Raw genomic sequence first — 25,984 nt, 5'->3', positions numbered from 1 at the left:
CTCACAGTGGACATAGATGCTTCTTTCACTCCTCTTTCAAACCATCTGTCCTCTCTGTCCAAAATGTGAACATTTGCATCCTAGAAAGAGTGACCTTTGACCTAAAGATGCAGATGGACAGCTGAGTCTTGTCCTGTGGAGGTGGCTCTTCTAATCCAGTTTTGAGTTCCCTCCACCTTCTCAGATGAGAGGTGAAACGTCTTCAAGTAACTTAAAGAAGTCCAGACGCTTTTCTTTGCAAGCTCCTTTGACTGTTTCTGGAAATGTGATAATATGGCTGTTTGTTGTTTTAGAGCTGAAATTCATCACATGGTCTCATTTTCTGGGTTAAACCTTGGCACATGTACAACAATTACAATTAGCACATTTGTATCAGTTTTTGTCTGTGTAATGTGTTTATGTTACTAAAAAGGAAATATGCAGAAGATAAAGAGTGAACACAAACACTGTAAAATGTATGAACTCACAGGAGGTGTGGGTTTAAGTAAAGTGCTTTGGCTCACTGTTTAATGTCTGGATCATGTCTACGTGTGCAGCGCTGCTGGTCTCAAAGTGTTTTATATGGATTCTGAAGCTTATTCAGGCTCATTCAGGTGGTGCATAGTGTCAGACTGAAAGTATTACTAAGTCATTGGTGGCATAAAACATAAGCCTCAATTTGCATGTTTTAAATTACTTTGCTCAAGTCTCATTAAAGTCTCGTAGAGGAAATGACAAAAGTTCCAAAGGAGAACTTAGTAAGCCTCTAAAGGTATTTTGCTATGATTAATAGACCTGCTTCCACACCGTACCTTATGATATACAAAATCAAGTTCTGTAACAAGTGTACAGGTGAACAAGGATTATTAGAAACACACTCGTGCAGTGTACCGAAAGACAGCGAATCAAATCGTGATTCTGGCTGACGTTCTGCACGTCCAGCCCACACGGCCGTCAAGTCTTTGTGTCCTGATCAGAATTAATCACCACTGTAAAAGGTTTCATTTATTTTATGTATATGATACAGTTTCAGCATGTCAAAATATGAAGAGTCTTTGCTTTTCTTCTGTTCCAGCTCAACTTTATTTTGTTTGTGAACATCGTGCGAGTTCTGGCCACTAAAATACGAGAGACGAACGCAGGGCGATACGACACCAGGAAACAGTACAGGTTTGAAATGACTTTTTCTGTAACGCCACTCATTCATCCTGTGCTCAGGGTTGCAGTTTGCTCTAAATGCCTCTGTATGTCACTACTCGTGAATGCTGATAACCCACCGTTTCACTCCCCAGATGCATCAGTCAGGTGCTGTGTCAGGCTTCTGTCTTGTTTCTTAAGGACATAAGGTTCAGATACTGTCAGTTTGCTTTAGATTGTTATTACTTTAGGCCTGCCACTTTTTCATTTGTCCTCCATTTGTCCAGTTTTCTCATTTCTTTTAAGGAAACTGCACACCATGGTGAGATATAAGGATATAACGGAGTTCTCAGTTACTAGCTCTTTGGAAATCACTTAATTGGTCAAAGATATAATTTTACGGCTGTCAAACTGTTATCTTTTGTATTTCTCATGGAATCAGCTAAAGAAATGCAAACAATTTATGCATCTTTGCAACAGGCTGCTAGTGACAAAGAGCCTAAATGTACAATTTACAAGTGGCTCCAAGTTGCCTGCTCTGTGTCGACACAACACTGGTCCACTGGTTCATCCCCAGAGTTAGAAATATATTAGAAAATGGTCAGATACAAGGGCTGGACTACTCTAGTGTAAGACTACAGTGTGTATGACATGAAATTAAATGGAAAAAAATGCCTTTTTTCTTTTTTGATAGCCTTCTGATTGCAGCTCTTAGGAAGTGAGGATGAAAGCTTTGAAAATTTTGCAGACAGACAATATTTACTGATTTGCAGTGTTAGGTCTCTACGGAACTAGATTCTCTTATAATGATGTGAATCTGAGCACAACTCTTAACCCCAGCTCAACAGAGCAACAAGTGAAGGATCCACTGATGCAGCATCAAATATTTACTGAGTTTAATTCTCAGTGTGCCAAAATATTACAGACTCCCACAGACCAAAGATGAGCACATTAGTTTATGATGATTGGCCACAGGTATGAGACAGATGGGTTGTATAGAGCGCTCTGTGAATGAATGAATATGATGCTTTATCTACATTAGGAGAAATGCATTGTTCAGTAGCTTTCTAACAGACTCGAGGCTGAAGTAAGGGTGGTTCAGACCACAAACCTATTTAGAAGAAGTTCTAGTCTATGCTTTGACCCACAGCTGATCACCTTATAGAATCTTTTCTACTGACGGCAGTAAAAAAGTTCTAAATATCTTTGCTGGCAAGCTCAATTCTAAATTCAAAATGCAAGTCTTTATCATCTGAGTTTTCTCTGATCTCCTGGACATAGTTTCTCATCTGTCTCTTCTCTAACTAAAATGAATCCTGACAAATTTCATATAAAAGTTCTGCCTGTCACTTTCCCCCCCCCATGCTGCTCTAAGTTAGCGATCTGTCTCTTTTATCCAGGTGCATTAAATGATTGCTTCAAGACAGCTAGTGTCCTCCCTCTCACAGATACGGCTGTTTTACATAATTACAGTGCATGTTCAAACTTCCCTTCATTTCTGAAATTCTTGAGGAAACCATTGCTCATCAGGCTCGCCAGCCAGTTAACAAGAATATCTGACAAGTTCCAGTTTGGTTTCCATCAAGACCAGAGCAGTAGTGAAAATGAATAATGACATTTTTATACGCTTATACATGCAGCTGTGCTTTTCTGTTTAGACCTAATAACTTCAAAAACCTCCCTTACCTCAGTGAATATTTCATTAGTATTACCCTGAATTTCCTGCCTCTCAGTCCCGTAAAAAGTTTGACTAAAGACGTCAAACTGGTCTCTCCCTGACAATATCAAGTCATCTGCTAAAATCTTTGAATTTTGAACCTCACATCCTTAAGCTCATCTGGTTTTATTTCTTTCATCTAAAAAAAACTGCAACCCCCCCCCCAAAAAAAAACTTCTGTTAACCAAAAACATTTAGATTTCTCACTTTAATGCGCTATCATCTCAATTATTTTAATAGTGGGTTCGCAGAATTATGTACAAAGTCTATGAAATGAGGTGAACTCACAGAAATACACACCATGTGATGTAAATAAAGACAAAAATCAACAAGCTTATTGATGCTGTTACGTCCCCACATGAAAGCTAGGCGAAGAGGGTGGGGGACAGTAACAGTTGGATCCGGGTTGAAATTAAAAGAACACCAGGCAGAGGTAGTTAACACAAAATATCTTTATTATAATCAATTAACTCAATCACATAAATAGTAACAACAGAAGGAGACAGCACCGCTGCTTTAATGGTAGATCAGACAGGTCAACCCAAAGAGATGGCGACCACTTAAACAAAGAAAACAACTATAAGGCTCCAACAGAAAAAGACAGCAACGCTGCTATTAACAATAACCAGGCAGGCCACACAAAATAATGGAGGCCACCGTCCCTTAAGGAAAACCACTGCTCAGTTAAGAACTACTCAAAGAGCCACACACGGTGGGGCTGGTCACACACAGCAGGCCTTTTCCACACCTAGACCAGACTCACACACTGGCCAGCACAGAGGAACTCCACCAAAAGCCTCTCCCACAGCCACACTGCTCTTCTCCAGCTTATATCACCTCTGAGGGTAATTGGTGGTAAACGAGGGCAGATGAGCAGCAGGTGTGTCCTAAAAGGAGAAGGCAGGGGCAGAGAGAGACAGGGGAGGGGCAATAAAGAAGGAGGAGGAGAGGACAACACCACGCCCACACACTCCCACAGCCTCACAGGAAGTAACAGATGCTGTTGTGAAGACAGCTGGAGCTGTTTGGTTCAAATAAATTTTTTATAAAGCGACGAGGAAATGTGGAGAAAAGTGACAGAAATTGTAAGATTTCTGTGCAAAATATGTAACAGTAACTTGATTCTAGCCATCAGCTGTACTCCTCATCCTGGTGGCTGTCAGGGGGATTCCAACACTCGTGTTTGACAAAGTTTGACCACTTTTCTCCTAGATGGTCAATCCATTAGCAGCTGGGTAAGGGCTAGACTTGGTGTTCCTAACAGAGGTGTGGACTCGAGTCACATGACTTGGACTCGAGTCAGACTCGAGTCATTAATTTTATGACTTTAGACTTGACTTGAAAAAATGTTCTAAGACTTGTGACTTGACTTGGACTTTTACACCAATGACCTGGGACTTGAATTGGACTTGAACCGGTTTACTTGAAAAGACTTGATATTTCACCCCAAATATAAAATTTAACATGCATATTATATAGAGATTGAAAATGTGACGTCATTCAGGGGTAAAACCGCAAAGGATTCTGGGAACTCGTGGCAAGAGGTACTAGCGCACGCAGGCTTTCAATTGAAATCACAGCGATAAAAAGAAACACAAAAATGTCAAGAAGCTGTTGTATTATTAACTGCAATAGCCGGTCGCATGACAGCCACGGGAAGCCGACGGGTAAAGAGATCGGTTGTTATCGGATTACGTCGTTGAAGAGAAATTGTTCGAGCCATGTTTCCGAAGTACAAAAGGCGACGGATGGCCTGGATTGCAGCCATTCAAAGACAAATATAACGTCCCAGAACACTCCAGCTCACAGGTTAGTCTGCTCCAAGCATTTCACAAAGGTCAGTCTGCTGTTGTAGTTAATGCGTCATTTTCTTAACATAATTGGTGATATAGGTTACAAGCAAGTCTGGCGCTGAACAGAAATTGTCGCGCTATGCTCCTTTATTTATTGTGCATAAATAGTGAATTGTCCTGACACAATATTGCGTTTCGCTTCTGTTATTATGGTACATTGACAAAAACATATACTTTTATTCACAGGATAAAACAGGTTTTTTGTATCACTAATTGCCCAGTACGATTACAGCATACAGTATTATTGTCACTGCTACATTTCTGTGATGTACCAGAAATTATTTCCACTACTAATTAATTACCGTTGAGCTCAAAGGTCCTATTAATAAACGGTTAACGAATGTGTATTTATGAGACGATTTGTGAGACTGGTAAACTTATGATACGTACGATGGTCTTTCGTTCTACACGGTGCATTTCAAGGTCCTGCACCCATCCGTCGGTAAACTGTACCTGGGCTTGTTGCAGTGACCTGAAGTTACTAAACTTCATGAGTGTATGCACTCACTCCAAGAACCGTATAATTATAAATATGCATATAAATATGCTACGATGAGATAGCTGACTTCATCTAACTAGCAAATGTTGTCCAGGCTACGTTGGTGATACAGTTTTTTTTAATGTGTATGATATTTTTGTCATGCGATTTTAAAGCCGGTCCTACAACCGCATCCAAGAATAACATGCAGCTTATCTCAGAACTGTCGGTGAAAATTATTCTTGGAGCTAGGTTTAATTGAGCTGCATTTTAAAGAGGTGCAATTTCACAATTTGTGTATATTTTCTAAGTTCACTATTTTGTCATGTGTTGAGAAAAACACAGATTTTAAAATTACATGGTCTAATATTTACATTTAGCATAACTGCAACATTATTTTTTCGTTTTTTTTTTTTAAAGACTCGAAAGGACTTGAAATTCAAAGTTTCAGACTTGTGACTTGACTCGGACTTTTACACCAGTGACTTGAGACTCGACTCTGACTTGCCTGACATTACTTGAGACTTGACTTGAGACTTGCAAAACAATGACTTGGTCCCACCTCTGGTTCCTAACCTTACTGTTCCTCTGATAACCACCAATGCTCAGCTTCAACCACTAGCAAACAGCTAAACAAACACAAGCTCACTTAGCTTGATAAGCGTGAGTCTGCAATAACGCGGCAACCGCTTACCAGAAAAAACTATTCTTGCAACGAAGATATAAGTACAGTGCAATAAAAATTGATCCCGAAACCATAAAAACGTGGGGACTGCCTTGGCTGCGGATCTTCATGGAAAAGAAGGCGATAGTGCTTAATGTGGGGCCAGGGGCTGTTATAGATGGGGTTGGGGTACTCACGTGTCCACAAAGGGATTGGTCTGTCTCAGGCTCAGATGAGTAAATAATAATAATAATGATGATAATAATGGATTGGATTTATATAGCACTTTTCAAGGCACCCAAAGCGCTTTACAATGCCACTATTCATTCACTCTCACATTCACACACTGGTGGAGGCAGCTACAGTTGTAGCCACAGCTGCCCTGGGGCAGACTGACAGAAGCGAGGCTGCCATATCGCGCCATCGGCCCCTCTGGCCAACACCAGTAGGCAGTAGGGTAAAGTGTCTTGCCCAAGGACACAACGACCAGGACAGAGAGCCCAGGGATCGAACCGCGACCTTCCGGTTACAGATGCGATTCCCAACCCCCTGAGCCACGGTCGCCCATATAAACACTCTACACTGCACTAAGTCCCAACGCAAGCCCCCACCTTAACCTTTAGCAAAGACGTGACACTGGAATATAATTATTCGGGTTGTGAGAAATGAAGTGTCTCCACAAAATTATACACACACACACACACACACACTTCCACATTTGCAATTATCACCATTTCCCCCCCTGCTGGTGCTGGCGTCAGTGTGTCAGATAAAAACCGTATAATTACAGTGCATTATCTGACAGGAGCGTAGCTCTGAATGCCGCTGGCGAGGTCGTTCTGTGTAGATGAACAGACGATTTGTCAGAAAAGATGATAATGATCCAGTAAACTGGAAGTTGAATACACGTCATACACGTTTGTTTTATTTGAGTTTTTAAAACTTTTAAACTGAAAAATACAAACATGAGAACACAAATCAACATTAAAACAACTCACTTACATCCTGTGGTCAAGTGTTTTTCCTCCATTCAGAGTTTCTTATCTAGTTTATCTAGATCTGAGTCATTATTATAGTTATAGTCTGCTTTTTAATGTTTAGTCTCCTAGTTTAGTATTTCTGCTGTTTGCTAGTTTATTCATATTTCTCAGTTCTCAGTAATTTGATTCCCTTTCATGTCCACTCTGTCTCTGTGTAGCGTCCCACCTTTGTGAAGTCGGTTTTGTCTTTGTGTTGTTGTTTCCCTTTCTGTGTGTTGAGTTTAAAATTTCACCGTGTCTCCTTCCTCCTCTGTCATTTCCTTGTTTTTAGTCTATTCGTGTGTTTGTTTGTTATCTTTCCATTTAGTTATTGCCTATCCTGTTCCCTTTGTCTCTTCCCCGGGTTTTGTCTTGTTGTGAAGTCAGCCATGTCTCTGTTTGTTTACCTTTTGTCTTAGTGAAGTTTGTGTGTTTTTGTCTCAGTGTTTATTTTGATTTTATTTTGCTTCCCCTGTCTCGTTACTCCTGATTTGTCTCTGCTGTGTCTCCAGCTGTCTCCACTTGTCCTAATCACTTTCCCATATGGTCTCAGTCTCCCTTTGTCCCTTGTTGGAACCTGAAGTTATTGAAGTTCCCTTTGTGTTTCTCAGTGTTTTCCGGCCTCAGTATTTTTGCCACTTTAGGTTCCAGTCAGTTTATGTTTGTAGTTTTCCTTTTGTATTTTATGTTTTACTTATCATTGTATCCCAGTCACCAAAAAGGTAAAAAAAACAAAACAAAAAAACCTGCAGAAAAAAAATTAAAATCACTTCTAATGTTGTGAAAGAAAACACAAGCAAAACACAATCTAAAATGTACCACTTCTTGAGTTTTGACAAAAAACAAACTAATCAAAAAGTCAATTACTCTCAACTGAAGAAATGTTTTCCTTACTTTCTGTGCTATAAAGCAATCAAATTACCCTTCCATCTTCCGGTTTCCATTTTCTCTCGTCCTCCTCACCTCTATCTTTGTTTCATTCTCGCTATTTTCTCTAAGTTTCCCCGTTTCTTCCCTTTTCCCATTAATTTTCCCTTTTTAATCCTTTTGGTAGATTTCTTTCAATTAGCTTATTTCTCGGAATCAGACCATTTACACACTCAGACAAAATCACTGAGATAAAAAAAGCTAATGGACCACAAGGAGTTCATCTGTCAGCAGGAAAATTTGTTTACACCTTATTTTTCCAGCTCCAAAAAAGAGATGAGAACCCACACGGCCAAAATCGAAGAATCGAGTAAAAAATTGATTTGATTCTTAGATTTTGACACAAACACGTCCATTAAACTTTGTCTTAGTCATCTTTCTGCTCATCTGTTCCAGCAGTTACGAAAATGGAAATGCAAAAGGGATCTGATGAGAGATTCACATACTGAGATCAACAGTAACATTATAACTAATTAGAACCAAGCTGTGCACTGGTTTCCTCTGCTTTAAATTAAGTGAGCTAATTTTTCCATGCCTCCCTCTGCCTGTCCAGGACAGCGAGGTATTCCCAATCCAACTGAGAGATATAATCTCTCCAGCAGGTCCTGGATCCATCACGACGCCTCCTCTCAGTAGAAAGTGCCTGAAACACGTCATGTAGGAGGGGTCCAGGAGGAATTCAAGTCAGATGCCCAGACCGCCTCAAATGGCTCCTTTCAGTGTGGAGGAGCAGCAACGCTCACTCCAAAGTTTAGTCGAGGCACCCTTCAGAGGAAGCCCTTTTCCAGTGCTTGTATCCGCGATGTGATTCTCATGACCGCAGTTGAGAACAGGAACAGAGTCTATATCGACCAGTAAATTAACACCTTTGCGTTCAGGCTCAGCGCTCTTGTCACAGCAACATAATCTGTGGAAAATCAAGGTTTTTGTTCTTTATTTCCACACTCTGCTGTGGCCGTATCACTAAAGACTGGCTCAGCAGACCAGAAACATGATCTGATCATCAGTTGTGTAGGTTGGTACAACTCTGATGTAACTGATGGCTCTGAAAGGCACTTTACATCAGTCAGTGAACACATACCACAGCCAGGGTCGTATGTGCCCCCATGGTAATGCACAGTCCCTTCAGTTATTCATACAGACGAGATCTGAGGAACTGACAAGGCGAGTGAAACAGTTCCATTTGTCTGCATCTGTGTTAGTGCAGTCTAACTGTAGATTATAAGGTTGAATAAATACGTTTGGTGACCATAATCGCAGAACTTCAAAGGATGGCTATGAGGCTGCACGTGGAATTAATCCGTTTATTTGACTGGAACAAACCATGCCAAATATGTGCTGATGAATTTTGAGCAAAAGCCTGCAGTGTCTTCCTGTGAATGCTGTGGGTGGACTAATGAGATGAAACAGGAAAAACAAATCTGTTTCATTTTTTTCCCTCTAAGGTCACAAAGTTGTTGCTAAAAAAGCATTAATCTGGCTGCAGATGATGTCTTTGATCACGCCAAATCTGCCTTTTTACCTCCATGAATGAAGGTTCATTCTTTGTTTTCACATGTCCGGTGCATCGATGTTTTCATGCAGAATATTGTGAGATTTGTTTTTCATTTGATTTAAATGCATACGCATGTTTAGCCTTGTGCCTTAGTCAAATTAAAGTTTTGATTTCAATTTATGCAGCGAAATTGGAAATTTAAGAAACACTGACAAGTTGATTTTTAAAGGGTAATTTTAAAACATTCACAGTAAAACGTTCTTCAGAGACGGAGCATCAGTATTCATTCAGCTCTTTAGTAATTACATTTGGTCCAACCATTTCTATTCTTTGGTCACATTAAAGGAAACGACTGTCTGCTGTTATGATGCATGCACACGAAGTGCAAAGCAAACGTTCACCGTGTAAGTCATGTGAAAACAGTCGTCGGAGTGCTTTTGAACTCTGGCTTTTAACAGCTAATGTTATCCTGAAAACACAACCTTATGCTTGGAATTAAGAAACAGGAACATATTTTAAAAAGCACCTCTAAGCCCCATTAATTACAGGATAATATGGGAACACCCACTTTCGTTCTGCAGGGATGTTAGCTGCGCTTAGCTTGCTAGCTTTTGTTTTTTGTTTTGTTGTTTTTTCGTACAGGAAATTCAAAATGATGTGCATGTGACAACTTCGACTACTGCATAATATTTCTGTCACAGATGAAAAGCGAAGTTATAACTGCGATCTTGGCATGAGCCACACCAACACACTACAGCACATTAGGAGAAATCCTCAAAGCTCAAGGATTTCTCCTGTATTTCCAGCCTTTTATGCATCTTGTCAGAAAGTTTTAAATTCATCGCATGATCTAATTTACTGTGACGTTCAAACTGCTCCTCTGTTGCAGACTGTAGCAATCTTTTGCTGGAGTTGTTGTGCCCATTTCCCCCCGGGGGTGTACAAGGGACAACAGAAATTTAATAGGCTGCAAACTTGCTCCTCACTTTCCAGGATGAGTCATTACATGAAGTTCTCATCTGAGCTTAAAGGCAGTTTAGACATTTCAGTGTGTTTTTCAGGCCAAAGGCAGTACAATCCAAAACAAGTCAGATGGTCTCATAAATTAAAAGCATGGAACTGATCCCTGAGCAGTATATTCCTTGGAGGTCTGTACTGTTTAATGAGCGTGTGCACTGGCACTGCATTTGTGTGTGCACACGCTCATTTCAGCTTGCTGGCACAAGTCAACTTTAACACAGTATTTGTTTTGATGTTCATTTACTTTATTAAATGCTTGAGAGTGAAACTGTGCACACTTCAGTGCCGTTGTTGATGAGCTGACGATGGACTGCAGTTAGCCGTCTGCAGTGACTGGAACGTGTATTTGTTCATATTGCTAAGACTATGAGGTACTTCCCGCTTTTATAAAGCATTCATAAAGCTGTCAGTTTGATTTCTAGTCAGTGAGCTCAAAAACAACAGGTCAAATACATGCCCACCAGGAAATAGTCCCAACAGAACAGAAGTAATTTTATCTGATGCATTCAAACATCTGTCACTTTTTGATTTAGACGAATGGTAACTAACGGGATTCTCACTGAAGCCAGAAGTGGAGACTGAAGCTTGTTATATGCTCTGGGAAACGGAGACCCAGAGTTTGCTTAAAATCATTTACTTTGCACGTTCTCCCAAGACTGAGCCTAAATGATAAACTGAAAAAGTATACTTTAGTTCTGCAGTCTAGTTACCTTGCTTAATTAACATTCCCCGAGCAACAAGTTTGAAAACCTGTCCTGTACTTTTGTATTCGAGCCAGGAGAATTAGCTTAGCTTGTGTGAAGAATAGATGCTTGGCAATTAAAAAAAATCACTGCCAATTCTGCATCCAGAGAAAGTATTAACCTGGCAAACATCAAACTAATTTGCTGCTAGTTAAGCCGTACACTGTAACGATGGCTGCTTTCAGTCACTTCGATATGAAAACTAGAACCTCTGTCTTGTGTGTGTCCTCGCAGGAAACTGGCAAAGTCCACTCTTGTGCTCGTGCTGGTGTTCGGCATCCACTACATCATCTTCGTTGGGATGCCTCATACATATCAGGGACCAAGCTGGGAAATCCGAATGTACTGTGAGCTGTTTTTCAACTCATTTCAGGTACTTTCTGTGTTACACAACATGTTATGAGCGCTTCGCATCCGCTTCTTCCTGTGAGAAATGCACCGAGCAGCAAACACACCTGCACCAGGTCATTTTGCTCAGACTTTTGGCGATCCATGAAGGGAATGCAATTTTGGTGCACAGAACAAATGCATTTTTCCTGGCCGCTTGGACTTGCTTAGCATTGGACCTGCTCCATAATATTTTGGCCACTTTAACTAAAAAACAAAAACATTTTGTTTTCCTAACTTTTGCACTTTTCTTTTGTTTTTTGGAAACTTTCAGCCGGTCAGTCCAAGCATTATTTGGCAAGTTAATGAGAGACTATTTAAAACTGTGCAGTTGCCGACAGCTAGAGGGGGCCTACAATGAACATCGTTTATTTACACTGGTACACACAAGCTCTTTATATCTATTCCAAGGTCACAGGCATCTGTTCCATCTGCTGCCTAAATAAACACGTGTAAAACCACAATTGCACAGCGAGTAGTGAAAGCATCAAGCAAGCGACTTTACTCATGAGCTTATACAGTTTGGCAGCTTTTAATAATGATTCCACTCTTTCCAAGCCAAATCAGCAGGTGTCTTGGGTACTGACACATTTCAAACGACTCGCCACAAATCCATAGAAACCAATCAATTAACAGTATCACCAGTGCTCCTGCATTTTTAATTACAGTACTGTTAGACGTGTCTCGGCAGTAACGATGTGAGTGACAGGGATTGTAGAGATTTTACAGTGCTCCCTGAACCAAGAGGCTTGTACGGCCACAGCGGCTCAAAAGATTTAGCATTTAGAAAAGCCTTTAATTACTGCTGTCGCACTGTAGTAGCATTTAAAAGCAGATCATTATAGATTTTTCTCCGGCCAAATAAAAATAAGCACTGTTACACACACAGAGTAGATTTCTTTAAGCTTGCTGACACGCCAAAGAATATTCGAAAGGGAATTCATCTTATTTGCCTCTGGTAGTGTAAATAAAGTGTAATCGAACTGCCGTGTTCATGTTTCGGATGTAATCTGAGTAACAATAACTTACTGAGCATCTTCTAGATCAGGGGTGCCCAATCCCAGTCCTCGAGAGCTGCCGTCCTGCAGCTTTTAGATGCATTCTTGCATCCTTCAGTTATTTTTCTGAAAGTGACTGAGTCGTGGATGTTTTATCACTTACACATCAACTAGTCAGCTCAATTATTACATTTTTCAGGTCATGGATCGGGATGGCCCACAGTTATCTTCTCTAAATGCCTCTGGGTGACTGTCAGTGAAGCGCCTTCATAATGACTCTGAGTGCTGCCTAAATTTAAATGAGCAGTTATAATTATATGTGAGTGGGGTTGAGCCCTTTACTGGGTGTGAACTAGATTAACTAACATACATGAACAGAGTTTATTTTCAGCTTGGCATGAATAATCAGCGAACATGTTACCAAAATGTTTATGCCATACATGTGTAAGCTGTTTGAAACAGCTGAAACGTTATGCTTCAGCATAATAAATAAATAAATAAATAATAATGAATGAGGCCTTTCATTGAAAGAAATTAAAATGCACGAAACTTTGTGTAATTTTTACTGCCTGAGTTCATTTTAGTCATATGTACTCTAAAAGTAAGTACAGAAAGGAAAACATGGTTTTAAAGGTCACTATACAAAATTTACGGTATTTTCCTACAGTTGGTTTTCACTGGTCGCCTGCGCTGAGATGATGTCGTTTTCATAATTCGTAGTTTCTTTGAACCAGTTTCAATTAAGTTTACACTTAAGTGTTCTGCAAATTATCCACTGTCTTTTAAGTATTTTATAATAACTGACCTTCAGGCACATTTACTTAAGTTTTTTATTAACCAGTCAAGCATTTAATACGATGAACATTCAACACTCGAGAATTTCTGAAAGTCGTGTAATAAAAGGTCTTTGTGGTAAAGGTGCTCGGTCTTCTCTCTGAGGCCACTGATTGCTGAGCAGTGTCACAGGAAGTTATATAGCAGACACAATGTGCAATTAACAAGAACGAAAGAAAATAACAGCTGACAGAGTGAACATGATGCCGTCTTAATGTGAAATGTTGCTGTCATCAGATTAAAAATGATCCTGTAGTTTAAAAAAAACCTGACAGTTAAATATCGAGGTTAAAGATATGTAAATCATTTTGTTTTTTATTAACATTTTACACAACTTGAAAGGAAAAATTAAATAAATTTGTAAGCAAAAAACCTAAATAGATGATATAAATGTCAGCTTTAATGTTACTCTGATTTACCAGCAGAACAAAATAGACTGTCATTCCTATAATAAGTACTTTCCTTCACGTAACACCACATTGCTTTATATTTATTAAAAAAAATAAACCCAGAAGACACTCATGAATAATTCTGTGTCTTTTAAAGGTGCATAGTCAGCGTAGGTGCAGGGTAAGCAAAATGGAGCCAGTCTCAGTTCCAAAGTCAAGCTTAGGTAGACGTGACTGTGCAAGGAGTAAGTTTAACAATCGTGGTTTCAGAGTCATTATTCAAAAATAGGAATATATATCAAGTTCACAAAACTGTGACAGTAACTTCAGAGCACAGAGGCTTCACAAACAGGAAGCATGACTCTTTAACTTTGTTTACTTTGTAGTTTCGTAACCTTTTCATGGCTGGCGGTGGCTGCGATTAGACGCAATAGGCTTTCAGGTCGTCTGTTTGCCCATCCCAGGCTTGTGGATACAATATCTCAGGAATGCCTTCAGGGAATTTCTTAGCATTTGGCACAAACTTTGACTTGGCCTCCAGGATGACATGGTTAAAACTGAATTTGACTGCAACTTCAGTGGTTGGCAGAGTCATTCAAACGCAATGCGGCATTTCTAATTTACAGAATAAAGGATATGTGTGTAGAGCAGGTTTTAAAGGGTAAAGAGACAGGAAGCGTGTGGAACATTGTATCAGCTGCCTGTGGGAACATTGTTCTACCTTACTAATAAATGGACCCCAAAAGCTCTGATCCATGTTTGATAATGTGCAGCTACATCCTTAAATTATGCTAGTAGGGGGCCATATTCAACCAACCAGTATAACCAAGACATTTTAATAATTTCTTTTTTTAATTAGGCTGATGTGTGCACCTATGCCAGCTGAAGCCAAAAAAAACAAACACCGTGCTTGAATTTGTGATGGGATCCAAAGATGCAACAAAAACACAATTTTCTGCCAAAATGAGCACAAAAATTACGCACTGCCCCCCGATGAGCCAAATAACCCTCAGCTGCATCACTCCATCCACCTCAGCATCCACCTCAGCATCCACCTCAGCATCCACCGCAGCACGAGCGCATTTATTTGAAGCCACAATATTATCATGGAGACAAAAATTGCTCTGAATGTGTAAATTAAACACATTCACTCGAAAACATTACTTGTTATTGCATTTATCCATGTAAATACTCTAAAAAAAGTAAACCCTTAGATAAAAAATAAAGTTAAGCTACATGCAGATGTAAGGACAGATGCTAAGTATCATTTGTATGGAAGTGATGTCTGGACAGGTGCTAAGCAACCCACAGGGCTAGATTAACCTGCTGAGAGGCCCTGGGGTGGAAGTTATCTGCCAGGCTCTTACTCACCTCAGTTCCTCCAATTCTCTTATGCATGGAAGAGTGCTCCCAGACTCCAGGTTTGGTATGATTGGTTTTGCAAGTGACAATTAATTTAAAAAATGCATTTACAAAGATGCACTCAAGCACATTAGTGTAGTGATAAAGGCCTGAAGTGTAATGGGTTTTTTGGAGTTAACCCATTGCCCTTGTGAGGTGTCACTGGATCAGAAGGCCTGGGAAAAGTTTAGTCACAGTAAGGAGAGTATGATGACCTCTGTTTGCTGATAGTGCTGAGCTTTCTGGCTTTACGAAAGGTAACAAGGACACCCCACCTGCTTTTAGATATTTAATTACAAGTAAAGCTCTTAATCTTTGATTTCAGGTGTATTCAGTCTCATTCCTACAGGTGTATAAAATCAAGCAGCTAGCCATGCTGTCTGCCTTTGCAAACATTGTTCTAAAGAGCTCATTGAATTGAAGCTGTGCTGTAATGGGATGCCGCTGTTGGCTGTAGCTCAGGTGGTAGAGTGGGTGACCTACTCACCGGAAGGTTGGTGGTTTGATCCCAGTCTGCTCTAGTCTGCATGCCAAATATCTTTATTATCCCCACGCTCCGATGCATCCATCGGAGCATGAATGCGAGTGAATATTAGATAGAAGCACTAAAAAACCTTACATAAAGTGCTTGTGTGATTGGGTGAATGCACAAGTTGTATAACGCACTGAGTGCTCAGTGAGAGTAGAAAAGCGCTATATAAGAACCAGTCCATTTACCAGCCCATTCACTGTTTCAACAACTCTTACAAATATCAATGTTCCAAACCTTCTCTGGCATTAACATTAGCACAAACACTGTCCACCAGGAGCTTCATGGTATCGCTTCTATGGCAGAGCAGCAGTGCATTGCATAGGTGGCGCGCTGCTTTAGTCCATGCAGTCTGTCAGGAAGGATTTGGTAGAAGAGCATTTATGAAACTGATACAACGTCCTACAACCACACCTGCAGGCACGTATCTTCACTCATTCTCCTTGACATTACTGATATTACCCCCAGGTTCATTTTGAGACGACATCAACAGATCTCCTGTAGCGTCACATTTCCTTAATATTACGTTAAGTACATGTAAAACTTATGGGCAGTACACACCTGCAAAAAAACAAACAAAAAAAAACAGTAGATGGACATCCATCCATCCGTTTGGGCTGTCATAGGGAACATCATGGACCGTCTGTCAGACAGACAGATGACCATTCACACCTAAGCCTGATTTACAATCACCAATTAACCTAACATGCATGTCTCTGGAGTGTGGGAGGAAACTACACAAGCCTCAGCTAGTCAGTCGATTCAAACTGGGCACCTATGGAAACTTTATTCCCATTCCTCCAAGTTATTCCTGCATTTGTATGTCAGCACAGCAGATTTTACACTGAAATAGCAGATGCTCTCACTCATTGCTGTGTCAGGGTCTTGCAGTGCAGTGTAGTAACACTATTAGCTGCACTATATTATTTTCTGGCTTAATATTTCCACTTCTGGAAATATTAAGCGACCGTGGCTCAGGGGGTTGGGAAGCGTATCTGTAACCGGAAGGTCGCCGGTTCGATCCCCAGGCTCTCTGTCCTGGTTGTTGTGTCCTTGGGCAAGACACTTTACCCTACTGGTGTTGGCCAGAGGGGCCGATGGCGCGATATGGCAGCCTCGCCTCTGTCAGTCTGCCCCAGGACAGCTGTAGCTACAACCGTAGCTGCCTCCACCAGTGTGTGAATGAATAGTGGCATTGTAAAGCGCTTTGGGTGCCTTGAAAAGCGCAATATAAATCCAATCCATTCTGTTATAAATACGTGCTTCTTTCTTCTTTTGATATTGGATAAATGTCTGATTCTCTGAATCCTTTTTTTTTTTTTTTAATCCAGTAATTATCTTCTCTGCTATTTTTGAAATGCAGGACCTGAATCTCATCATTGTAGAATATATATCTCTTTACTCTTTGGTAACATTTTTATGAACAAAGACTGTGAAATAGGTAACCTTGGATACTGATTTCAGGGGCAATGATTGTGTAAAGAGATTAAATGAGTAATTTTTCATATTAAGAGGATTTGCTACAGTATGAGCCACAAGGGAATATTTCTTAAATGAGACGTTGTCAACCTGACAGAAACAATGCTGAGCTGCTGGTTTTCTTATAGAACAGATCCAAGCTTCCAAAATCAGAATTAGAGACGCTGGTGTCTGTACATTATTTCTGTTTTTCAACAGCTTGGCAGAGTATATTCTTCTTCAGTTACTGTCATGATGAAATGTTTAGTAAAATCAGAAACTAAAAATCTCTCCAGAGAACTTTGGTTTGTTTTGGCTTTTTAGAGATTTACTACCAAGATGTCTCTCACTAGTTGTGCATCGCAACGTGCACACAAACACACACATGAGCATGCAAACACAGATGGTCTGTAGACACCTTCATAATTCATAACTGTGTTAAAAACTTTCTGGTTCAGTGAACAGAAGAACAGAAGGAGCCAGAGACGCACTTTCTTTATTTTAATTAGACATTACAATAAGAAAAATCTTCTACATCCTCGAAAAAACTGAAGCCATAATTTTGAGCTGAAATATATAAAATCAAATGTCTGTTTATTCAAGTGTTTAATCGTTGAGGAAAATGTGCTTGGTGTAAACTGGATCTATCCCAATCAAGTACATTTAATGTGACCAGATTCCTGTCATGGCGGAGTATGCCAGGGACGTTTATTAATGCACCCAAAAGCAGACGCTGGAGCGAGGGACTGCATTTTTAAACCAAAAGCGAGCCTTTATTAAGGCTGGTAAACATGTAGGAGCGACAACTAAACAGAAACCTAAACTGGGAAAAACTAAAAAACTGTGACAAGACTGTAGAATGAAACGACTACGATGAGACGTAGAAGGAAAACAGACGACCTGACAATGAACAACGGAAGACAGGGGACTTAAATACACACAGGAGGTGATCAGGAAACAGCTGACTAGAATTAGCACAATGACGTCACAGGGGAAGTCAAACTAAACACAGTGACACACAACACTCTTTCAAAATAAACCAGGAAACACTGAGAAAATAACAATAATCAAAGAATAAAACTAAAACATGCAAAACACTGGGTCGCAGTCACTATCGCGACAATTTCATTAAATTAAACAATTTACACTTTAGGTATCCCACAAAATTACGTGTAAAACTTTAATTTTTTAAATGTATTTAAAGCAAAGTGATATTAACTGGTTACCTGCAGCATCACTATCATCTTAATAGCCATTCTTTGTATTGCGTGTAGATCAAAGTGGTAAAGAATGTGATGATCGCACTAAATGTCTGAAACAGTTCATAACTTGTATTTCAATTTTTCTTTTCAGGGCTTCTTTGTGTCAATTATCTATTGCTACTGCAATGGAGAGGTGAGTAGGCAGTGATTTATTCACACTTGATAGAAGTGCTTTGACAGTATAACTAGAGAGCATGGCTGCTGTGCCTGTCAACATGTTGTTGATGCTTCAGATATACTCAGTTTTTACTACGTCATTGTATAATTACATGGGAACTCAGTACTAATGGGTCTGACTTGAAGTTTTTATTTCGATCACAACAACACAGCTGCAGAGTTGTGTGTCTGCGTCTTTCACAACACACTGTTGTGTCCACACACAGAGTGTCAGGTTTTTGTACGCCTGTCTAAGTCCTCAAAGCTGCCTTTGTTGTAGTTCCTCCCACAGCTGGTGTTGGGATCACTTTTTGCCGTGATGACACACTGAGAGACACGCAAACAGACTGACAACATGAAAACAATTCCAGCCACGCTGATGCAGCTGCTGATATCTCCTACAAAGGGTTTAATTATTCCGGTGGTACATGTAATCTGTGGTCAGGCTGATGAAGCGTGTTTTTCTCCCTTCATCTGTGCTGCCATATTATCTGACTCTTTATTATCTCATTCTGCACGGAGAGTGCTGAGCGCTGAATTAAAGTTTCCATTTCTGACACTCTGATCTTTACACAAAACTTCTCTCTTTTTTTTATGCTGTCGTTCACTTTCCCTTCGTGATCCTCATTATCCTGCGGAGCTCTCCTTTTTATTCTCCGGAGCCTTTCAGAGTCACCGAAAACCAAACAACGCCAAATTAAACTGAAGGTTTTTGTATTCTGTTGAATAAAAGCGCCATAAAGCAATTTGTTATTTTGTTATTAACACTGAGCCAAATGACTCATGTAAGGTAAAAGGGTCTCAGCCAACACTTGGAATTAACACCCTACTCTGCTGCTCCGTGGAGCTTTAAGCTGCTCCTAATGCTCTGTTTTAGTCATTCAGCCCACGCGCTGCGTGCACAGTTGAATCTTTTTCATCCACTTGCATATAGGAAAGTGTAGGCTGCCGTGTCCAGCAAACAATCTCAAATGTTTGATACCATAAAACAGTAAATTCACATGTAGGAAGGCAGAGATCTGCATACACGCTCTGGTCATCAGATTTATAAACTCACGTGTACGCCGGGTCCTCTTTTTGAAGTTTTAAGTCATCATGAAATTTTATACATGTGCTCGGGCTTCATTTCCACTACGATTCTCAGCCATGCCCGGGTGCAGACACTCGCCTGTTTCATCACTTCTGTATTTGGTGCATAGCATTCGTACTACAACTTATTTGACATGGCGATTAGGAATGCGTCAAGGAAGAAGTTTATTTTCCTCGTAATTAGGAGTGGAGAATTTGTTTTGTTTGTTATAGGGCAAACCCCCCCAAAAACAAAGCGAGTCAGTTTTGTTTTGTATGTAATTGATGCACAATTATTATTATTTTCATTGACATGGCTAAAGTGCATGTGTAGCATTCATTAAACCTTATTCAGGAGCATTGCTCATGTATTCAAAGGCTTAGAGCTCATTGCTGCATGCACATAAACGTCATGATGAAATATTGTCATATTTAGAATCAACATATATCATTCCCTGTATACTGATATCACTTTGATCTTTAGATGGTCTATTGGCCTTGAAGGAAAGGTCAAGGGTCAAATATGGCACGACGTTTTAAAACTTCTTACAGTGCTTTTTATATGTTGACAATACACACCACACGTGTCTACACCCTCACAAAGTTTTATCAGAATTTGTTCAAATGTTATCATTACAGACAGAAAACATGTCTGCCAGTGCTCGCAAAAACAACTTCCTTATCAGAGATAAAAATAATGTTGTCTTTTCAGGCTTTGCTTTCTTTACAAAGTGTGTCCCTGTGCCAACTGTGCGAGGGTCACACAGTTTTACTGGACATCAATCCTTTCAAAATACCTTCATGAGTGGGAAAAGGCAGTTTCTGTGTTTGCAAATGGTGTATATAGGAGGAAGTGACACAATTAAATGATTAAATTAGCTGCTTGTTCAGGTTAGGGTTGCACAGATTATCCCAGCTGGCGCTGAGCGAGATGCCTCTTGCCTCCTCAACAGTTTGCTTGACGGTCACAGAGAGGCAGCTTGCCACATTGACACTCACACCTGCACCTTATTTGCAATCACCAGCTAAACTAAAGAGCATGTCTTTGCAGGACTACCTGCAGAAAACTGTGGTAAAATATGTAATTTCCACACAGGGATGTAAGCAACAATAAGATCTGAAGCGGGGATGTGCATGCAGTCTGGCTGCTCTGATATTTTAAACAAAATGAAACAGGAACAAGGAACCACTGGTTAGAAAAGTATTCTGCACCTCAAAATATTTCTTCTGCACTCTGATCTTTGCAAAAAACAACTCAGCTTTGTGTATTTACTGGCTTTTTTCCCCACACCCCCACAGGTTCAGACAGAGATAAAGAAAACATGGACACGGTGGAATCTTTCCTTTGAGTGGGAGGGTCCAGTTGTGTGCGGCCGCTACCGTTATGGATCTGTGGTCGTAGGTCTGAACAACAACAGCACCAGCAGCCAGTCCCACCTGGCTGGTGCTGGGCCGTCCACACGCTCCACCACGCTCGTTTCCAGCCGCGTTTACCGGAGCACAGGTCCAACCGCGATCAGCATGCGTGCCACCCTGCCAGGATACGTAATCAGTAACTCGGATCCATCCATACCCGAGGAGCCTGAGGACAGCGGTCCCAAGCGGGTGGATGATATCTCACTGAGGGAAAATCTGCCTGTTCTAAATATGAGCGGAACGGCTGATGATGAGGAGGAAACGCTGTAGCAGACATCAGACCATTTACTCCTGTGTTATTCAAACTCTGAAGAGGGATGCAAATACAAACAAAAAGTGTCACTCTGCAGACAAGAAGAGGAAAAAATGTCCCGGACATTCATAAGAAGAAGAACTAACGTGAACTTTTTATACAGTACTGTAAATTGTGAAGAAATGTTAACTGTTGTCATTGCTATACTGTTTTTGCTGCCAACGATCACCAAAATGCTGACTTTTAAACTTCTACACACAGAGCCTTTAACAGCGCACACAGGTTACGGTGAAAAATGAACACTGAGCCTGAGTCACAGCCCCACACATCACAGTACAGCCGGCACTTTCAGCAAAAGCTGTTGATGGCAGACTGTTTACTTACGAACATCATTTGTTGGAGCGTAAGCAGGCTGGCTGATAAGTGCTACAAGTTGGCAACACTGCTGCTACTCCAGACCCTTTATCTGACAGTGGCTTATTACCTTCAGACATTTCCAAATGACAGGAGGTGAAAAGCTTTTGAGCACCTAGTTTAAAAAAGGACTAAAATAATTAAGTAAAAAATAAAAAAGGTTTTTTCCTCAGGGAGGGCAACACCACAGTGCCCTCTATTGCATCACAGCCACTGGAGGTTAGCTTGGAAACACGCTGTAGCATGTTTAACAGCGGTCGTCTGACGTTATGGAAATTTCAGCATCTTTTCCAGCCATCACCTTGATTGTACAGTATATCACATGAGTGCCACATCCAAGCTAGACTCGCACAGTAACGCAAAAATAGACGTTACGGATTGGATGGTGAGGTGAAAACACAGCATGAGCAGCATGATAGCTAACGAGGGATAAAAAAAACCCATAATCTCAAAGCAAACTGAGCACTGATGAATCTTGGTTCTAGCAGACATGTTCTCTAAATTTGATCATACAGTAGATGTTTTCTTTAAATAGCTACAAGCTTCATCGAACAGACAATGGGCTCTATTTTCCTGCAGGTGTAAAAACAGCCGCTGCAGAAATGCGTGACGTCACAGACATGCACACCTGCCACCTAAAGCTATAACTATGCTTGGAATCACTTGTCTGAGTTCAGCATTAGTCTTTTCTCTACCTCAAACTGACGCATGTTTAAAAAGAATGTATATAACAAAATACAGTGTTTTTTGTCATCTATGGCAAAATTTAGTTTTTGTTTGTTTTTTTGAGAAAACAAATATTTTACCCTACTTGGGTTTAGAGCTTGGGTTTGTTGCTATATCAACACATTTTTAAAAACTTGAATACTAATTTGCATATATGAGTTTTTTGGGGGCAACAACAGACTGATGATGTAGAAGTCTCAAAAACTGTATGATTCAAGTATCATACACTAGCTGTTAAGGAGTTAAGGGACCATGTTATAAGCATTAAATGTGGTTTGTTAAGGGCAATACTGTGCCATAGAGGGGCGGTCCTCATTTCCCTAAAGTTGACCCCCTCAAAGGATCAGCTTGTTGGCCATTTAACCAGGAGGTGGCTTCAGTGAACGGAGCGGGGCACGTCAGCTTGTATGCATCTTATACATGACCTTGAATCATTTTTTCTTTCATCTACCTCATGCTGATGTGTCAAAATACAGTAAGTTTGACTGAGCTTTTTACCAACTCACATCTCCGCCACAGTTTTAGCTGTGAGGTGTCCATGGACAGTGTAACAGGTGGAAGGACAAAGCTGCTATGGCATCGCTCACTGGTTTGTGAAGTCTTGTTATCCGGTGTTTTCACCATCTTGTTGTTTTGAAACACGATGTGATGTGATGAAGGAGTTGATCTGCCTGGCTGCACGCTCATCGGCTCGTTCTTAGCCAATCCCTGGCTAATCCTTAAACCACCAAAATTTACAAAATCAGCGTCACTTTTTACCCACTGTGAATGTGAGTGACAGAGTCGATTAGCTCATGAGGAAACATTAACAGAACTCAGGGCCTACTTCCATTTTTCTTACATTTATGTAGATAAGATTAATCTTTATTATCATTGTACAGATAGTAAACAATGAAATTTCAGAGCACTACATTTGAAGGTGCATAAAGACAAGATGAAAACAGACATCATGAAAAGAGGAAGGAGGAAACATGTTACTACAATCACTCACAAACCAGCTTTTACACCCGAGATGTAAGCTCAGTGTTGGCAGCGTTAAGTTTAAGTGTATTTAAAGTCTTTACCGCCCATGGAAAGAAGCTCTTTCCTAATGTTGTTCTGCTTTTAATGTTCCTCCTTCCAGAGGGCAGTTGGCTGAACAAGTGGTGCCCAGGATGATTCTCTTTGCTCTGGAGGGACATCAAGAGTTTTGAGTCTCATCCAAAGAGGTTAAAGGACATCCTATGGTCTTTTCAGCTGACCTCATCACCTCTGCAGTTTTCCCTGTCAGATACTGTACAGCCAGCGTGCCGCACAGTAACAGCAGTGTCAGAGCGCTCCCAGCTGTAGAGCAGTGGTCACCAGCAGTCTGTCCTGCAGACGGTACAGAAATCTGCTTGCAGCCAAATGTAGTTGGTCTTGAAAGGACTGGACAGACTGATCATGTGAGTGCAAAGTTGTATAAAAGCATAAATAGTGAAAAAAAAGTCTTGCTGACTTTGGCCAAAGTAAGATTCAAATCGGGATTGGGATGTGATCCGGGTTTTGTCCCGGTGGCCAGGAAAAGAAGAATGTGAAGTTATGGCTCTGTCCATATTCATTTAGATAGGGGATTAAAAATAACTGCCCACACGTGTGTTGGCCCTGTGGCTGCTGAGTGGAAAGACTTAGACAGTCTGTGAAATGCAGTATACTTTCTGTGTAATTTCTTACATACCTGTAGCAAATTAAGTTGAATTAAATTGAATTAAGTTGAATTAAATTGAATTTGACCTGTAGCTGTCAAATTCAGCAGGAATGATGAATGAGTCCAAATCTGAGCAGACAAACTCTGAATTATGTCAGGATGATTATTACAGCTATTTTTCATTTTGCCACTTCCAATTATCTTTATAAATACTTGCAGTTGTAGCTCATGTGCATTCAAGTAGAGGCGTATAATGAGCAGTGACACAACGATCTATCCAGTGTTCCCTGAACAAATGATACGTGCTGTTAAAACATATTTTTTAAACAATTTCACACATGAGAAGGCAGCACACGATAAAAAGTACACTCTATTGGTGAATTATGGACATGTGCTTTTCACTCAGAAGTCTCTTAGAGGATGGAAGATGACTCGTAACTTAAATCCTGCTTACTTTACTTAGAACTGACACACAGCTGACAGAAAAGGATCCTGGGACTCGGCGATACCTGGAAAATGAGAGGCTGAATGCCTCATGCTAATAATATACTCAGCCTTTTCTCCTCATTGCATTAGACCAGGGGTCGGCAACCTTTCTGATGACGAGTGCCATATGATTGCATTAGCAATAAATGTAATAACGCTCTATATGAACAGTTACACACTATATAGAACCACTTTATAGAATTATATTTGTTTGCAGATGTTGGCAGCTGTCAGCGAATAGCGAAAAAAAAAAAGACATTTTTTATCCATAACAAGAACTCCATGACAGCAAATGAACTGTACAACAGAAAATACAAATGCTATTTATGGTCTCCTCAGAACAATGATAAGAGAAATAAACTGGGCCAATATGGCATGTTTGTTATTATTCAACCCAACCCTTCAACTCATTCATGTCACCTAAAAGGTAAACCTGTTTCTCCATCACCTGTTCAGCTCTGATGATTCAGTAAGGACATCTCCTGGTTTCATCTTCATGTTTCCCTCTCACCACATATCCAAACCGACATCATGACCAGCAGCTTTACAGCTGTGGCTCCAGCAAACATCAGCTGATACTAGAAATTAATATTAAATAAATTCTAACAACAGCTGATCAAGCTTAAACGTGCTGCTGTTGTTTAGCGCGACATCCGCTGGTTTCCTCTTTCTGGCGCAAAGTGGGCGATAAACAAACAAGAGAGAAAAGCCGATCAGCTGATCATTGATCAGTTTCATGATTGAAGTAGAAACAGGAGAGAGAGGGGGAGAATGAGAGAAGAAGAGGCAGCTGTGCAGTGCATAACAGAATAAATCCAGCTTTTGTGTCTTTTTCCATTCTAGCTGAAGTCCAGGGACAAAACTGCGTCTCTTCTCAGCTCAACACCAAACGCGTAATATTTTTTCTGAATGCGGGACGATTCCCTTTTTACAGGACGGTTGGCAACTCTATTAACTTCATGAATAAGATAAAGTTCACTATCAGTAACATCATAGCACCCACCCAGCTGTATAGAAACTCCGTCATGCTAGCTAGTAGCAGTACGAGTTATTGTAACTGACTGTAAAAAGTCAGCACAACGAAAATAAACTCCACCTAAACTTGGTTTATATCTGACCCAGATAGACTGCAGGTCATAACTTCTTACCTGAAGTTCAGTTCACCTGATACTCGGAACACCTCCCCTTTCTCTCATCCACCTGCTGGCCTCCACCACTTATTAATGTTACTGAATCTGTGGAAGCTCCGCCATAGCCACCACCAAACAACTGAGTTATTTTTACACACCGACCAGCATCTGGCCAATCCACCACCTTCCATTGTTTATACCGTTACAAAAAAAAATCATCGGGCCACCGACCAAATGCCCGATGGCCAGTCCAGCTATGGTCGTGCCATCACTTAACCCTTCGCGTGCCAACTGTGGTTGCCGACCCCTGCATTAGACTGTACCTCGCTGTGCTTGGATAGTGAATGTCGTCTCAAAACTGCAAACATTTGCTCATCAC

The 25,984-nt window shown here is 40.5% G+C and overlaps 1 protein-coding gene across 1 annotated transcript in view; it reads left to right on the top strand.

Annotated features, from left to right (window-relative positions):
• pth2ra (parathyroid hormone 2 receptor a) overlaps positions 1 to 24,582 on the top strand; it is a 73,280-nt gene extending 48,698 nt beyond the window's left edge. The window contains exons 10-13 of the mRNA XM_005925944.3: positions 1,055 to 1,149; positions 11,267 to 11,405; positions 18,382 to 18,423; positions 20,814 to 24,582. Coding sequence (XP_005926006.1) covers positions 1,055 to 1,149; positions 11,267 to 11,405; positions 18,382 to 18,423; positions 20,814 to 21,200 — 663 coding nt within the window. The 3' untranslated portion in view covers positions 21,201 to 24,582. The remainder of the gene's footprint in view (positions 1 to 1,054; positions 1,150 to 11,266; positions 11,406 to 18,381; positions 18,424 to 20,813) is intronic.
• Positions 24,583 to 25,984: the final 1,402 nt, after the last annotated feature.

Source organism: Haplochromis burtoni, unplaced genomic scaffold (assembly GCF_018398535.1).
Source record: "Haplochromis burtoni strain Fernald_Lab_line unplaced genomic scaffold, NCSU_Asbu1 Contig_74, whole genome shotgun sequence".
NCBI classification, from domain to species: domain Eukaryota; kingdom Metazoa; phylum Chordata; class Actinopteri; order Cichliformes; family Cichlidae; genus Haplochromis; species Haplochromis burtoni.
This window is presented reverse-complemented; position numbering and strand designations above follow the sequence as displayed.